We start from the raw sequence: 17,913 nt of genomic DNA, 5'->3' as shown, positions 1-17,913 counted from the left end.
TTTGTGCATTTGGAAGGCCAGAGACTTGTGAGACCCAATATGGATACCTGTCACTAATTAGGTTAACCTGGAATTGTGACTGGAGTGAAAGATTGCATGTTTGATTATGTGCCTCAAAGGTAAAAGATGTTTTATTTGCTATTATAATGAGAAGAAAAAGGGATTGTAGAACCCAAGTGTAACGTCTACGTGCTGTGCTGCTGTGGGGCATGTGATCCCCACATCTGACCCCGCCACACCGTGGAAGTTCTGGGTCTCCATGCCAGAGAGCTGTAACTTGATTGCCCAAGTTCCTTGGAAAAGAAACTTCCTCTGGAAATGTAATAACTAGCAATATGTACATTTAGCTCATTTTGGTAGCAGTGATGGAGCTGGTGCATTGTGATTAACTTTAGCAACAGAAAAAGGTGTTCAGGAAGATTAATAGCCTCACTCTTTTTCATCTTGAGTAATAACTCCCTACTCTAAACAAAAAGTGTTGTGAAACAATTTGAGACTGAAAGAAAAACAAAATTGCATCTGGTTTTTGTAAATACTGAAACCGTTTCCCAGATTCTACTTACCGCAGAATGCACTTCTTCTTCAGTTTATCTGCTTGAGGAAAGATGAAGAGAGGGGTGAACCTTGCCAGGAGTTGGTTAGATTCCAACGTGTCTTGGTACTCCAAGGTTGATAGCATCACTCCTGAAATGATTAGACAGTAGTGCATGGGCTGGCCCTGTAAAAAAAAAAAGGGCCGGTCTCAAGCTCTAAGTAGCTGTGGGTACTCAGTCCGAATATGCAGTATCGATAAAGAGAGATAGGACATGTCTGAAAGCTTGTACCTGCAAAAATGGGGAAATGCTTAGTCAGATCAAGACAGTAAGTAACAGCTTTCCATAGTATACCAATGAGCTGCTGGGAGCAAGGTTTGCATACCTTTTTGGACTGTTGAGGAAAATCAGCTCACCTTAGAGAATTAATATGAACATAATCATGGCAAACTTCAGGATAAAAGCCAACGCTGGAATACACAAAAGGAAAAGTTGTACAGATCTCTCTTTTTTCTTTATAAGGAAACTGAGAGGCTGAAATTACTTGTTTTAAGTATATGAATTCTGTGAATATATAAGGAAATCAGACAGTGAGGGGACAATTCTGATGATTCTTCAAAGGTTTCTAATCTAAGCCTATTAAATTGCCAGTTGACCCTAAATACACTTCTCTGACAGAAAGGCAACAAGCTGCTGTAATTAATCTGTTTGATTTTTGTATCTTCTTGTAGATAGATGGTCAGATAATGGTGATGCATGCTATTCACAAGGTTTTAATATGTACAGATAGAAATGGTGCCATTCATAATTTTTTAGGAGTTTTGGATTATAAATGTAATAGATGCTGTGAATTTCCTTTCCTTCTCTTTTCTTTTTTTTAAGCGGGAATCTAAATGTCTAACACAGACATGGGCATCCAAGTAAGTCATCTAGAAGTTGACAGATGAAATATGAGGGATAAAAGAGGCCATACAAAATACATACTTTTTCTGTGATGCCTTAATAAGACTACCATATCAATTTCCCTTTTTAAAACTCATTAAGAAAACTTGACATGTGCCATCATTTTTTGTACAATCCTTGGAACAAAGAAGGGCTGGTGCCTTTTGACAGTAGTGGTGGGAATGGAGACCTAGTTCTGCCTTGAATTAGCTGTATGACCTTGGATATATGCTTTGACTTCTCTGGGTTGAGGGGTTAGATTAGATCATTGTTCTTCAGTGTTATTAAAGCCAAGCTCCCTTTGATAAAAATTAAAATACTGTAAACCCCCACAACCATTTCTCAAGATTCTGTTATGCTTCCAATTGAGAATTACTAGATTGCATTATCTCTGATGTCTTCTCTCAACTCTAACATTTTGTGATCCTGAGCAGATACTGAATTGGAAATCAAAAGTTTTTATCTCTTTTAGTGAAGAGATGTAGCTTGTTCCTTCTTAAAGCCAAAAGGAGACCTTTCTAAAATCCATCCTCACACACCAAGAGCACAGTCTTGAGTCCTGCCTTGTGCACGGACATTGCCTAGAAGCCTGGTAGAAATGCACAATCCTGACCTCACCTGAAATAACTGAGTAGTGGTTCGAAAGTACATCAAGGTTTCAGAAATGCAACACAACCTTGGTTTTTAACCTGCTAGGGGCTATATTAGTGGGGTCTCAAATTAATTTAGTAGGTCACTACCAGCATTTGTTTTTTAGGGAAATAGACGAGAAAAGAGAACATGAAGGTGCATTGACAATGGTAAAGGAAGATAACTTTCACAAAATTTTTTTCATTTTTATATGGTTTCGCCTCAGGCAAAAATTTCATTTTTGAGGTGGAATTCAGGCAAAAAAAGATTCTTTTTTTTTAAAGCCACTGTGCTTTGTATTAGAGACTAGGTATCTCAGAGACAGCAAGACAGTATATCTCAGATACATCAGAGACAATGTATCTTAGAGACAACCGGCTCCTTCCTTCTGTTTACCCCCACACAGTCACATATATACACAGACATTTACATAGAGATACACAGAGAAACATAATAAAGAGCTGTTCTACACTAATTACCTACTGTGTATCAGATATAAGCTGCAGGATTTTATCATGAGAAAGAAATGAATATTCATTAATTTTTTGAGTTAATACAACTCAAAAAAATTTGTATTAACTCAAATTTTCCTGTGATGATGTTTTACTTTGGCGATATATAGATGACAACAGTGTGAGATTTCATTTTTAAAATTGTTATGAGATTTCAAATACTAGTTGTGTAGTTTCCTGAAAGTACAGATAATGCTTTTTTCTCTAGGGCTGCGTTTATGAAACCCATGATGCTGCATGCTCATTCACATGGCAATTCACATCTTAAAAAAAAAAAAAAAAAAAAAAGTGAATAAATTCATTGGGATTTCCTTGGGTAAGCTGACTTGTATAATTTTTCTAACTTTAATGTTCAGTTAACAACTTTACAATATTTTCAATAAGTATTGTTTAATGTGAAAAAGGAATATTTTAAAATTTTTCCCACCCTGAGAACTTTGCAATCTCAGCAGTACGTCTCTACTTACAAGAAATACAAACTGTACTGTACATAGATTTTTAAAAACAGCTGGAAGGAAGTTGTCGATGCTGGAATCCTAACTCCATTGGGGTGAGGCAGGAAATCAGAACATTGCAGAGGTGTTCTGAACTGTCATGATAAAGGCAATGCTGCACTTCCCTTAGGAAGTTTTCTGTTTTTCAAGTTATTTTGAGTAGAAAGGAAAAGAAGAGTTTGTTCTTGTCTTTTTCACAAGGCTCTGTGCTGAGGAAGAAAACTGGTACAGATCTGAAAATTCCTCATTTGGGGCTCAGAAGGAGGGAAAAAAAACCCACCCTCCATACCTGCATTCAGAATCCAGAAGGGTAATTAATTTCACACCTGAAGTTGGGCAGGATTTTAAGTTTACCGAGTTCTAATAGCTGGTTTTTTGGGGTGTAATTTGTTTATTGTTTTGAATTTTCTTTTAAGATGGTCTTGGAGCTATTGCATGACCCTTTTCTGTAGAAGAGATTAAACAGAATTGAAATGCAACTTTTTGTACCAATGACCTGTTGAGACAAAAAGATGCCGGCCCATTAACCAGCATAAAGTCTTGACAGAGGTGTTATTAAAGCGATTTCAGCTGTAATATTTTCACCTTAAGAACACCCTCGTTTGGGGAACTCTGAATATTATGGCATTAAAAAAGAACAAACAAAACTGTTCCTTTAAGCTTTGGTTTAATTTTAGTATAGCTTTACATATTTATAATATTTTCTCAGAATCATGTGTGACTAAACAGGGAATCAGTGCTTGGCCTGAGCAGGGTAGGAAACATGGCAGCCAGGTGGGTGCTTGCTGTGTCTTCCAGCTGCATGATGCAGAGTACAAGTCTTCCCTCCGGGGTCTGCCTGTTTAGCTTCCTCCATTTCTCTGGCTGTTGGGCAGATGGAGCAGAGTATCCAAGGGCCTGACTGGGTTCTGTTTTGATATGTCTTAGTTGGAGCAACATTACCCAGCCTTCAAATTCTCAGGCTGGAAGGGAAGATGGGAATCCTGTAGTCTCACCTGTCATTTCCCAGATGAGGAACAAAGTTGCTCCCAGATGATGTTCTAGTTACTGGCCAAGGCATGATTCGAATCCAGATATTCAGACTATTTCATCCACTCATTTTTTTTTCCCCTTTACTATATACCTTTTCATAGAGAGGATGGGCAAGAACTTCCTCATTTAACTTTCCCCATGAGTTACCCTCTTCATTGACCATCTTTAAATTTTCTTTTCTACCTGGGACACTCTGAATAATAATCTGTGATATCATGTCCATATTCTCTCTCAATTTCTAGATTATTCTCCTGCCTTTCTTATACCATCTTCCTGTCCCTTCCCCTCCCCAAACACCAGCTTGTCCTAGATGCCCTCTCAGCCAACCAAGGTTGGTCTTTTCACTTTCACGAACAATGATCTTTCCTGTCTTTGTTTTTGTTGGTTCTTCTCCCCTCCCCACATACCCCCTTCTTTCTAGACTGCCATTTGCCACCAGTATTCAGCTCACTCAGCCATATCTACCCCTCTTGAAGCCCTCCTCAGCATTTCTGTCCTAGACCCTTTCATCCTCAATCTTCCATTTGTTGAACTCTTACTTTTTTCTTTTAGAAATTGTTCCATACCAGACCATTATATGTGAGGCAGGTTATACAGCTAGGAGCCCACTGTTAAAAGTGTTTCCTTCCTAGACACAAGAAAAGCTGCTCAACATCACTAATCATCAGAAAATACAAATCGGAACCACAAAATAGTGTCTTGCATCAGTGAGAATGGCTGGTTTCAAAAAGACAAGAAATAACCATCATTGGTGAGGATGTAGGGAAAAGGGAATCCTCATGAAGTATTAGTGGAAATGTAAATTGGTGCAGCCACTATGGAAAGCCATTTGGAAGTTTCTCAAAATACTAAAAATAGAAGTACCATTTGATCCAGTAATTTTGCTGCTGGATATTTACCTGAGGAAAACAAAAATGCTAACTTGCAAAGGTATATCTTGCACGCCTGTGTTTATTGCAGCATTATTTACAATAGCCAAGGTATGGAACCAAGCTGAGTGGCCATCAGTAGATGAATGGAAGAAAATGTGATACACACGTGCACACACACACACAAGAATATATTATTCAGCCTTAAAAAAGAATGAAAATTTGGCATTTGTGACAATATAGATGAACTTAGAGGGTATTATGCTGAGGGAAATAAGTCAGAAAGACAAACACCATGATTTCACTTGTATGTGAAATCTAAAAAACAAAACATATGAACAGATAGACCGAAAAACAAGAAAACTCATAAATGTGAAGAACAAAATGTTAGTTACCAGATCAGAGGCAGGTGGGGGATGGGTGAAACAGGTGAAGGCGATTTAAGAGGTACATACTTCCCATTATAAAGTAAATACATCGTGATGACAGATATACCATAGGGAATATAACCAGCAATCTTTTAATAACATTGTGTGGTGACATATGGTAACCTCACTTATCCTGGTGAGCGTTGTATAGTGTCAAATCACTATGTTGCATACCTAAAACTAATATAGTGTTGAACGTCAACTATACCTCAATAATAAAAATTTAAAAAAATATATTATAAAAAAAGTTTTCCCTTCCTGATGAATGTATTTTCTGGTAGGGAAGTTTTGAGCTGATTGCCTAAGCTCCTCACTTTCTTGTCCCTACAGTTTTCTGGTGAATAAGTTACGTCCAATGCCTCCAGTCTGTCTTAAAGACTTTTTTTAAGAGCAGTTTTAGGTTTACACAAAATTGCAAGGGAAGTACCCGGATTCCCTGTATACTCCTGCCCCCACAAATGTATAGCCTCCTCCTCCATTATCAGCATCATTCACCAGAATGGTACTGTTTTTTTTCCCCAAGGGTGAATCTGCATAAACACATCAGAGTCACTCAAAGCGTTCAGAGTTTACCTTAGGGTTCACTGCTGGTGTTGTACATTCTATGGGTTTGAACAAATGTATAATGATATGTTTCCACCATTTACTATCATGTAAAAGAGTTTCATTAACCAAAAAAATCCTCTGTGCCTGTATATCCCTCTGTCCTACCAACTCCAGGCAACCACAGATCTTTCTTCTTGTCTCCATTGTTTTTGCCTTTTCCAGAATGTTACATAGGGGGAACCATATAAAATGTGGCCTTTCAAATTGGCTTCTTTCCCTTAGTAATATGCATTTAAGGTTCCTGCATGTCTTTCATGGATTGATAACTCATGTCTTTTTAGCACTGAATAATGTTCCATTGCCTGGACGTACCACAGGAACATCCTTCCACTTACTGAAGGGGATCTTTATTGCTTCCACGTTTTGACAATTGTGAATAAAGCTGCTATATTTGTCTGGTGCAGGTTTTCGTGTGGGCATAAGTTTTCAACTCCTTTAGGTAAATACCAGGAAGCACAATTGCCAGATGGTATAATGAGAGTGTGTTCAGTCTTGTAAGAAGCTGTCAAACTGTCTGCAGAGTGGCTATACCATTTTGCATTCTTGCCAGCCTGTGCAAGAATTCCTGTTTCTCCATGTGCTCCCCAGCGTCTGGTGTTGTCAGTGTTCCAGATTTTTGCCATTCTAATAGCTATATGCTGGTATCTTTATATTGTTTTAATTTGCAGTTCCCTGTTAACATAAGATGTGGAGCATCTTTTCATATGCATATTTTCCATTCATATATCTTCCTTGGTAAGGTTTCTGTTAAGACCTTCACCCCACGTACTGGGTTGTTTGTTTTCTTATTGTTGAATTTTAAGAGCTCTTTATATATTTTGGATAACAGTCCTTTATCAGATCTGTCTTTTGCAAATATTTTCTCTCATTCTGTGACTTGTCTTCTCATTCTTTGAATTTTTCTTTGCAGCACAGATGTTTTTAATTTTAATGAAATCTACCCTATCAGTTAACTTATTTCATGGAGTCTGTCTTCATATAATACCTAAAAAGTTATCACTATACCTGAGGTCATCTAGGGTTTCTCCTGTTATTTTCTAGGAGCTTTACAGATTTGCATTTTAAATTTTGGAAGGGTGTAAGGTCTGTATCTAGATTCATGTTTTTGTTTTTGTTTTTTTAATGTTTGTTTACTTTGAGGGAGAGAGAGCGAGGGAGGTGCAGACAGGCTCCCAAGAAGGCTGCACTCTGTCAGTGCAGAGATGGATGCAGGGCTCCGTCTCATGAACCATGAGATCATGAGCTGAGCCAAAATCAAGAGTTAGCCGCTTAGCGAACTGAGCCACCCAGGCATCCCTAATTGGCATGCAGACATCCCATTGCTCCAGCACCATTTGTTGAAGAGACTCTCTTTTGCTCCATCATACTGCCTTTGCTCTTTTGTCAAAGATTTGTTGACTGTATTTACGGGGGGTTCATGCTGGTTTTTAGCATTCTCCCCCTTTATAAACACTGTTACAAACCCTGGAAGGAACAAATAGCACAAGAACTCTGGTGTGTTCCTTGGCCCAGAGTTCTCAGTAGGCAACTTGGGGCATCTGTGGTGTTCTTGGCAGAACCTTGGAGAGAACCAAACAACTGAGCTGATTTGCATGCTGGAGCACAAACCAGATCTTTAAGAGATATTTGGATGATAAGGAAGCTAGTTTTTGTTTTGTTTTGTTTTGTTTTGTTTTGTTTTGTTTTCAATGAGATCTTGAAAGAAAATATGACCTCAGAATTCACGCACCATAGCTAAGGTATGTTTTCTACCGTGGATTTTCAACACCTGCCTGTTCGTTCTTCTTCTTAACCTCCTTCACAAACACCACCTCCACCCCTAAAAGCCTTTCTATGCTGTTGTTGTTGTTGTTGTTGTTGTTTTTATTTATAAGTACTTTTCTCTTTGTTTATTTTCACTTCTGCAACATGGTCTCTGTCCATTCATTCAGTCATGTTGTATACAACAGATATTTATCTTATTCAATGCAAGTTTTAAATTTGTTTCTTTTATCTGAAGCCTAAGGAAATGATGCTTTATTCATGGACTTAGGTAAGGAGATTTCTGTGCAAAGAACGGGGCTTTACATGCAAGGATCAGTTTGATTAGTGTCTTGGAGAATACTGATTGTGAAGTATATTGGAGATTTTTATTTTTAGATTTTATTTTAATAGCTAACACAAAAATATGGCCCTCTCCTTTTTAACCATAATCCAAGAAAGAACTAGTGAATAAATCTGTTGCTCAGATTCATAGTCTTAGAGGCTACAAAGCTTGTTTTCAAAGAAGGGACACTGGCTCTAGGAAAACCAGTTTCATTAACTAATTAGCCATGTGATTTCAAGCCCTGATATCCTGGCATCAAATGGGACTAATTGATATTTGCCCTTTGGCTGTCTCTCCCACATTATGGAGAAGTAAGAGCCTGCGTGTGTGAAGGGGCCCTATCGCTGTTCATTAATATAGGTGATCTTTCACATCCTGGCCTACCCGGAAGAGCATCTGCTTCCTGGCCAGTTTCTCATCTCTCACTAATTCACCTCCCACTTCTCAGCTGTGTGTACTTTCCCAGCTCCCTGTGCCAGGAACTTTATCTCTGACAGCCACTATTCCTGGCCCTCTTTGAGCCACTCAGATGTCTAAAAGGAAACGGAGAAAATACCCTAACTGGTGAAACTGGCCCATTTGGATGCTCCTCCTCCCCCTTCGATAGTTCCCTTAAATTGTTAAGTTTCTTTTATACCTTGAAAGCTTATGGAGCAGAGGAGCAGAACCAGTGTGTGGAGTTAGTGTGGTATGTAGTGTCTTTACATGGTACTCAGTTCACGTCAGGTTTGATAATGTGCTGTTTCCTGGTGGAAAATGAGACTGTTCCATAACTTCTGTCGGCTCTCAGGAGCAACTGTAATGGTTATGCTGCTTCTGGCTTGTAGTTGATGTGTTGTTTGGGGTGGTGATGGTGGTGGTGTTGTGTGCATTCGTGAGCATGTGTGCACAGGGGGTGGCAGGATGGAGATGGGGCTTATGGATTTTGGATCATAGCCTCTGTAAGCTATAAGGATGATAGCATTAAAGAAGCCTTGAAGGCAATTAAGAGGTAGATTCTAGGTTTCCCTTCGGAATGTACTGGAGTCCCCAGAGAAGTTAGAAAATAAGGGGGAAGGGAAGATGACTGCAATTGTGAGGTTGGTGGGAGCACAATTCATGTAGCCTATTAGTATTAGGGAGGAAACGAGGCAATAGAATTACAATGTCAGATTTTCATTTTTATTCATTATCTTTGCTGAGCAGAAATCTACAACAATGCATGATTACTAAATATTTTAGGTCACACACGGTGAGTTTTGCCCTTTTTTTTGTAAACACCCTTTAGACTTTTTTATATACAGAAGAGTGTACTTAGTGTGGCGTTGGAGTGGGGGTGATGTGATGGAAAGGGAAATAGATTCATTTGCTGTGTGTGTAGTTGCCATGTGCCTGTTGTTGATCATCCTGTGTGAGGGTGGGAGACCAATGGGCCTTCCTGGCGGGATGGCGGCCTCAGAGCCATCCACTCAGGAAGTCCTCCCTGATTGCTGACAAGCACTCTTCCCACTGGTGCCCACGCTCGCTCCTGCAGGGAGTGCAGTGAGGGTCTGCATGCACAGCCATTCCGCTTGTTCACCAACTTTGTTTCTCTCTCAATTTTGGCATGCAAATTAAGCCCAGGTAATGTTGCTGTGAAAACTAAATTCGTTTGTTTTCCCTGCTCTTGGATAGAGAACTTGATGGGTAGCTTGTTGACCTGATGTGAAGCAGTGAAATTAGGCCAGAGAAGGCTGAGCTAGACGGCAAGGCTCTTGTGGGATGGGTCAGCGCTTACCTGTGGTCAGCCAGCCACCCACCCGGTTCCTTAATTAGGTCCAATTTGTATAAATTAGCGACATCCAAGGGGACAGGGGATGGGGACAGAGTCCTTGTCAAATTCCAGGGAAGTTGGGGGTTTTGAAAGGCAAAATATAAAAAGACAACCAGTAATGAAAACGGAGTTTGGTAAAATACCATCTGTTGGTAAGCATTTTTTTTTAATATATCTTTTTAAGTTTACTCTTTGTGTGATTGAGCACATAGCTACAGTGTCACTGTTTTCAATTGATCAGAGCTCTGAAGTTGTGCTTAAAGACTTGTCAGTGTTTACATTTCAATTGCGTTTTAATCTGGGAGTCGGAATTTAAGTCTTCCCTGGTTAAGTCTAGCTGTTCTAAAATGCTGACTCTGGTATTCAGCTGTAATGTGCTGTAGCTTTCAAAAATTTTTTTGCAGAATTCTTTTGTTAATGAAAATATAAAGTAGAATTTTAAAAACTAACCTTTTAGAAGCTGACTTTGTTAAACACACGCACACACAAAGCTACCTGTGCACTCATTAAATTAACTTAAGAGCACCTTTGTCTTTCTCAAAAAAAAAGATCTATATATAATATATATAGATATATATATGGCCACCAGTGGTATTAGAAACTTGAATTTAATATTTTAGATTGCAGGAAGGATGGGCACAGAGAAATGAAATAATACAAATAGCACATTTAGGATATAGACGGTTCTGGTGTACCATGTAGAGTACTGTTTGAGGCCTCTGGCTTTGTTGTCCATTAGACCTGGGTTCACATTCTAGCCCTGACGTCCAACCCCTGTTGAGACTCAAGTTTCCTATTCTGCAAATAAACCCAGCTTTTTTATGTTTGAATTTTCTTCTTTATACATGTGTCCAGTTGTCATTAGGATTTAAGTTGTTAATTTCTATGCGTTTTATAAACCTAATCTTTGATCTAAAATTTTCTACACCAGAAAATAGAACATTGGCAACCTAGAACAATTGAATGCTTCTCTCTTCCGGGTATCTTGGTCTGCCTTCAGCTAGTTCTGAGAAATAATTGATATCAGGATAACGTTTGAATTTGAACTTGTTCTGTATAAGATTCACCAGAGGGCATTCCCCCTCAGGGCACATTCAGAAACCCCCTTCTCCCAGCTGGGATCAGAGTGTTAGAAACTTTCTTCCACCACCGGACAGACTAGGGGGGAAGCAGGGAGGGACAGGCTGTATAGGCTCCACACCGACTTCCCAGAGTGAGAAAATGTTACTGTAATAAATAGGGAGGCCTGTCAAAGATATATTAAATCAGCTATGTAAATTCCAAGATGTAAATTATGGTTTTGCTTCTGCCAAAAATAAATACATAAATAAAAACCTACTCCTTTCATGTCCAAATAATCTCTCACTAAATCATGCCCCCAAATGTGTCTTTTACTTCTGCAAGTCCACACCTGGCACTCCACTTTCCCCCCTAGAGAAGAGGTTAGAGCCGATGCAGACTTGGCATGCAGTCCTTAAACCATCTGATGGTTCATTTGCTTCATGTTGGTGTGATGCCCCAGAGGGGTGGGGGTGGAGCGGATCCACGGCTTCTCGCAGACTTGTCCAAGGCTGATCCCAGGTGACCATGTTTCATCCCCCACCAGCTGCACTGAACATACTGGGTCCTACTGTGAGTGACCATGTGTTTTGTGGCAAGGACAGGTTCTCCGACATTGATCAAAGACGATTGAAGAAAAAATTCAGCCTTGCCTAGCTAAAAGTTCTTTGTGCAAATCAAAGGCTCAGGACAGGGAGGCAAATGTGTGTCTCACTTCCCTGCACCTCTGTACTTGACTGAAGTGAGAAATAGGGGGTGCCTGGCTAATTGCAAGTAGCAGCTCGCGCAAGTTGTATCGAGTGATTTTGGAGAAGGAACACAGGCCTTTGTGTGGCACGCCTGGGAGATGTGAGGTGCCACCTGAGGCAGAGCAAGGGACAGGCTTACTCTTTGTTTTACTTCTAGAAAGCAGAGTCTTTATCCCCTAGAGAAAAACCAGAGATGAGAGAAAAGGATGGGAGTTCAACTGCTTCTTACGGGCATAACTCAAATACATTTGATAGGATATGATCTCGGGTGTGTTTTTTCTTGGGTTAAGCAGCATGGATATTCCCAGTTCAAGTTCAGCCTTCATTTGTACACTGACTATTGTTAACCCTTCTTGCTATTGTCCTTCTAAAAGAGAATCTCTTGAGATCAAGCTGTGTTTGGACTTCATAAAAATCTTGGCAAGGCCCCTGGGCAGTGAGAAGAAAAAAAAAAATACATAGTATGGGAATGAAGAAACGGTTACATGTGTAGATTAATGAAGACCCCGGTGTATGGGATACTGTGGAGTTAGGACAGTCATGGCAGAAACTCGGTGCAGAGCCAGATACCTGTAGTGAACAGGTGAGATTGCCGACAAGGTAGCAAGGTGACATTTATCACAAGGAGTCTTCTGCTTTCGAACTTTCCAAAGTGGGATTTAATCATGTCTTAGAGGTGTGCCTAAAATTTTTGTTTGTGGTTGTAAAAATCAAGCTGTAAGATTTGAAAATATTTTTAATATCTAGGGACTAATTTTATATTTTCAAACTGTTACTCATATAAGTAAAGTCCTTAGGTAGTCTATTTATCATTTAGATGTGAGGTGACAAAATTCCTGTCTGGGTCTGAAACTGCTGAGCATTTGCTTTGAGGACACTTCGGGGTGTGCTCACTGCCGTCTCAGACTGAACCATTTAACTTCCTCAAAAGTCATGTGTGTGGCACAGGGGCAGAGAAGTGTGGTGTCTTTCGATTGGTTGACAGAGAATTATCTGGTGCGAGTGGTTTCAGACAGTCTTCCTAGGTGCCTACTGACTGTGAAACCACACTGAGCCCTAGGTTCAGGCTTTACCCAAGTTCTGTTCCTTGCTGTGCGACTTGGGAAGGTTTCCAGCTACCACACCGTTCTCACAGGGGTTAAATTTCACAGGCTTAGCCAGAGCGAAAGGCAGCATGCCTGTGAATCTTACAGAGCGAAAGGCAGCATGCCTGTGAATCTTAATCCAAATGTCTCAGTGGAGCTGTGTGCCAGACTTAGAACGAGGTGCAGGCTTCCTTATTTCAGCATTGTGATTGAACTCAAACTTTCTTACACTCGAAGAGTCATCTTTTTCCCCCAAGAGTCTTAATAAAATTATCGGCAACTTTCAATCAAATGTTATTCAGAATTTGAAAACCTTTTCAAAAGTCTAGTGATTTCTGAATTACTAGAAAATTACGGTACAGTAAAATGATTATTATCATATAACTTCATGCAAGTTAATTTAGAGTCTCAGTAGATGTGTTCCTTAAAATGTGTGAATACGTTAATCTTACATAAATTTAGTCCTATTCAAGGGACACATGGAGAACATTCTACTGAATAAAATTCTACAATTCATTGCATGTTGAAGGAGAGGGCTTTTTCTGTAGAATGGACAGACCTTTTTAAGGTGTAAATTAAAATATATACATATTAAAGTCGCTTAAGATGATCTGTATGTGTATTCTGTTGCGGAGCTCTTAATAGCCTCTGAATGGTGCTAAATACCTTGCAGCTAGTGTTCTGACACTCCTCATCTTTGTTTCTCAGCAGTCTCTGGTCCCAGCCCACCCCATGGCCCCTCCCAGCCCCAGCACCACCAGCAGTAATAACAACAGCAGCAGTAGCAGCAACTCAGGATGGGACCAGCTAAGCAAAACGAACCTCTATATCCGGGGACTGCCTCCCAACACCACGGACCAGGACCTGGTGAAGCTGTGTCAGCCGTAAGTACCGGTTACTCTTGGTTGTTTTTAGCTGATAGATATTTCTTTTATCCTTTATCGTATTCTAAAGTGACATCAGTTGTGTTAAAGGAGAGGTTTTAGTACAAGTGTAAATCCTCATTATCGGCAAAATGACAGTTTTCAAGTTCTAAGTCTTTGGACACAGCATTAACATCAGCAAAATGCCTGTGTAACAAAACAAATTGGAACACCTTCGCAGTAGAATTGGACTTCATTGGCATATGAGAAGTAAAATGAGAATTTTTTTCAAAACGTATGGCTGAATCCTTTTTAGAACTGCTCATTTTTTGAGGAAGCATCTGTGGAGGCCGGTCTATCCCATAACAAGAGAAACTTCAGCTGTTACTGTTTGTCGGGAAGGTAGTTACCATCTAACTGTATCTTCAGCGTGCGTAAGAGTTAATTTTGGCCAGGAAATAATAGTGTGTTCTCACTAGCATCTGCAGTTTTGTGGTCTGGGTTGTCCACCCTTATCTCTTTGGGAATTCTTGCTTCCAGAATTCCAATTTCCCTTCTCGCTGCCACCCTTTCTGAGTCTTGTGAAGAAATGTGTTCGTGTGCATGAAGTTCCGAAGTAAATATGCATTATATGCTAATGTGGTCAATGAACAGAATATAAATATGTTGCTTTGCTGCAAATTACGTTAACTCACTAAGTAAGAACGCGCTAATTTAAATCAAGGAGCCAGAAGCAGTATACAGAGTGCAGGGATCATTGTGTAAAGACTAATCACTTTGAGCTATAAAAGCCTACACAAACAACATCTTTTATTTACCCAAAGACAGTAATGTCCCCTTACAAAAAAGGAGTTTTACATAACTGCGGAAGAAAATGTCCACTTGAGAATGGTTTCTGTTTCCTGAAAAACATTCCCATTTCTAAACGTCTGATTAATGGCATCTCATTTCTGTTGTCTTGGGTAAAATACAGATATATTACTTATCATTTTAAGAAAAAAAAAATGTTTCAGAACTTGAGCAGTATTTCCAAACTGGAACTAAAAGTAACATCTGGCCTTCCATAAGGAGGTGGTGGTGGTGGTTTTGCTTTGTTTTGTTTTTAGAGAGGAGGGTAGGGTGGTGGGTGGTAGTTCTTCAGGGTCTGGAGGGTTTCTCTAAGGCCACCACTCCCAGCACCCTCCCTGTGCCTTTCCTGGGTTACCCTTTTGATCAGCCTTCTTGGACTTTGACTGAAGCCCTTTGCTTTAGGGGCAGTGAAATCATGAAATAATGTCCTGTGCTAGGGACTCCTCCGAAGGCCAGTCCAGCCCGTGGGGTTTGTCATTCCTGGCCAGAGTCAGAGGGAACTTGGCCAGGCGTGCCCTGCCCCATTGCAGCTGTTCGAGACCACAAATAGGCCTTTTGCTATCTTGTCTGCTGCTCGTCTTTACTGGCGTCTTCTTATGCTTTTGCAGCATAATTACAGGTAGATAGAGCGCCATAAAGTCTAAGGAGCTAAAAATATAACTGGAGGAAACAAAAGAATGAAGCTAGCCCTCCAGTTCTTGAGGTATAAGAGGAGAGAGGACTTCAAAAGACAAATAGTTCCTCAGCTAGTTTTGAATCATGTAAGGTGAGTTTTAATATCAAGGACACAGAGGTTAAATAACCATAAAATAATAGAGGAATGCCATGTTTTATGCACAGTAAGTATGTACTTGAAAAATTAGGCCAGTAATTTTTTTTAATTTAGTCAAATCATATTCCAAGTGCAGTAGAAGATCATTTTCTCACTTTTCCTAGACAATTCACTCCTTTTTTTTGTTCTTGGTCTCTTTACTGTGTGTGAATTATCTTAATGTGGTTCACTCTCTTCGCTATTAGCAATAACAGCGATAAACATTTGCCACTGTCACTCCTTCCTGTTATCGGCAAAACCCCTGGTTTGATACTTAACTCTGATGATAGTGCTCCTGATATGTTTTATACAGAGGCAAGACATACATACGCCAGTATCTGCTGAGAGCTTCATTCCATTTACCACAGAGCCTCTGAAAAGTACCAGTTTGACTTGCTGACGATTTTGTGTCTTAGAATGTAGAGAGAGAAAAAAGGGCATTCCTGTTCTGGATTTAATTGTTTCCAATAAAGAATACTAGTTGGTGACATGGAAGTGACTCATCCTATGGGAAAAGTGACTCATCCACAGCCTAAAAAACCCAGTGGACATAATTAGAGATTTTTTAGAAAGTAGGTATCAAAACTTCTCAGAAAAGATGGGTGTAAATTCATAAGTCTAAAAATGAAAAAATGTTTTAGAATTAAAAATTTAGCACTACATTTATAAATTGACCCTAAGGGATGAACTGCAGGAGGAGCAACAATTGAAACAAGTAACTTGGGGGGCTTATTTTAGAGTATTATCCAACAGAAAGATGGGAAAAGATATCTAAGAATGTTTGTAGTAGTGACCTAGTTCCATACAAACAATGCACAAGTCTAAGACAAGAATGATATAAGGGCTGTGAGAACAGGAGAGGAAAGCAAAAAATATTTTTAAAAAGCTATGTTTGGAGTCGAATATATACATGCTATCTTAGAAGAAACGAGAGTACGAAAGCAGCCTCACCCTAGTCAGAGAGAGACTCCTGACCCTGGAAAGTATAGATCAACATGGTTAGGGTCACGGGACAGGGCTCAGACTGGAGGGAACTGGTTACGGATGGAGATCTGCATCAAGAACCAGGCGGAGATGTGCCTGGCCATAGTGGTAAGGCGATAGGGGTTGAAAGTAGATACATTTTCCAGGAGTATTAAATGAGAAAAGCAGACCAGGTAACTTCTAAATTGTGGCAGGTGTGTAGGAAATCTGGTTGGAGCCTCGTGACCATTGCAGGCTGCTGCAACTTTGCTTCTGTTTCTGAAAGGTTATCTGCTCGGAAAGTACATCAGCACAGTTAACAAGCAAGCTTAGGAAATGGAATGATCTGAGTAACAGAAGGGATTAATCTATTACCCCGTGACCTTCAGACGGTCTTAATTCCCTCCCTTCTCTAACATCCAGCCAAACAAATACTTTGCCTGACTTTGTTACCATTTTATTTCTCTCATTCAGACTTCTCAGGTGATTTTTCGAGACAGATGGGCTGAGGGCTCTTGTCACTTCCACTTTCTTGCCACCTTAACCCTTTGCATTTTGCCTTCACATTCTCAAAGGAAACTGCATCTTCTATCTATCTTATCTTCTCTGGCTCTTTTCTACCCTTGTCCACTTCTCGTCAACTTTTTGCTCTTTTGATTTTACTTTTTGGCTCACTCTTCTGTAGCCTCATCTTCTTGTAAGGCCACTATTTTCTACACATTTTCCACTCTCATATTATCACCTCAGATTCAACACTATCTCCTTCCTCTCCAAGCTATCACATTTCTAAATTTACTCTTCTCAACTTGAAGCTTTGGAGCAGTGGTGACTATTTCCCATTACCCTTTCAGTCACCAAGTCCTGCAGATTCTATGACCTTTCTTCTTCCTTCTCACTGCCGAAAGAATTAAATGTTTTCTTCCCTCCCCCCACCCCCACATTGTGACAAGTGAGAATGATTTGATCCTGCTGCTGCCTCACCTCAGGGGCCTCCCCGTTTCCCTTTTTTGATTCTTCAAGGCTAAGTCCAAGCCCATCCTGCCTCCTTCATGCTTGGACCATACTAAACTCTCCTTATTTCCTTTTATGTGTCACTTCCTCACAGTCAGCCATCTTTATACTGTTCTTTTCTCCAAGAGCCTGTTCCACTGTTCAGCAGTGTATCTATGATAGATACGATGCTGACAGTGTATCTTTTTTTTAAAGATTTTATTCATTTATTTTTGTAAGTAAACTCTCTACCCAACATGGGACTTGAACTTATATGACCCTGAGATCAACAATCACATGCTCTACCAACTGAGCCAGCCATGTACCCCAGTGTGTCATCTTCATAGATTTCTCACCTACGTTATAAAATCATGGAGGTCAGCATGGCAAGTGTTTGGTACCCTAGAGTTCCCAACCACAGTGGTAGGCAAGTACCTAATTCTCAGTTAGGAGCCAGTAAAATGGGTCAAATATGGCTTATATCACGAAGTTGTGATTAGGATTAAATCAAGTAATTTGAGGAATGGAGCTGGTCTGCTGCCTAGAACACAGTCGTCATTGAACAAATATTAGTCTCCCTCATGCCCATGTCTTTATTCCTCACAACCCTAACTAGTAGA

At 39.9% G+C, this 17,913-nt stretch overlaps 1 protein-coding gene across 10 annotated transcripts in view; it reads left to right on the top strand.

Moving 5' to 3' along the window:
* Positions 1 to 17,913, top strand: part of RBMS1 (RNA binding motif single stranded interacting protein 1) — a 222,415-nt gene that overhangs the window by 114,931 nt on the left and 89,571 nt on the right. For 7 of the 10 annotated variants that reach the window (XM_086718724.1, XM_086718727.1, XM_086718729.1 and 4 more), the window contains exon 2: positions 13,526 to 13,701. In XM_086718724.1, the coding sequence (XP_086574850.1) occupies positions 13,526 to 13,701 (176 nt within the window). The remainder of the gene's footprint in view (positions 1 to 13,525; positions 13,702 to 17,913) is intronic. The other 3 variants (XM_086718725.1, XM_086718733.1, XM_086718728.1) reach the window with 1 other exon arrangement.

Source organism: Puma concolor, chromosome C1 (genome assembly GCF_028749965.1).
Source record: "Puma concolor isolate L17-30 chromosome C1, mPumCon1.1.hap2, whole genome shotgun sequence".
NCBI lineage: Eukaryota > Metazoa > Chordata > Mammalia > Carnivora > Felidae > Puma > Puma concolor.
This window is presented reverse-complemented; position numbering and strand designations above follow the sequence as displayed.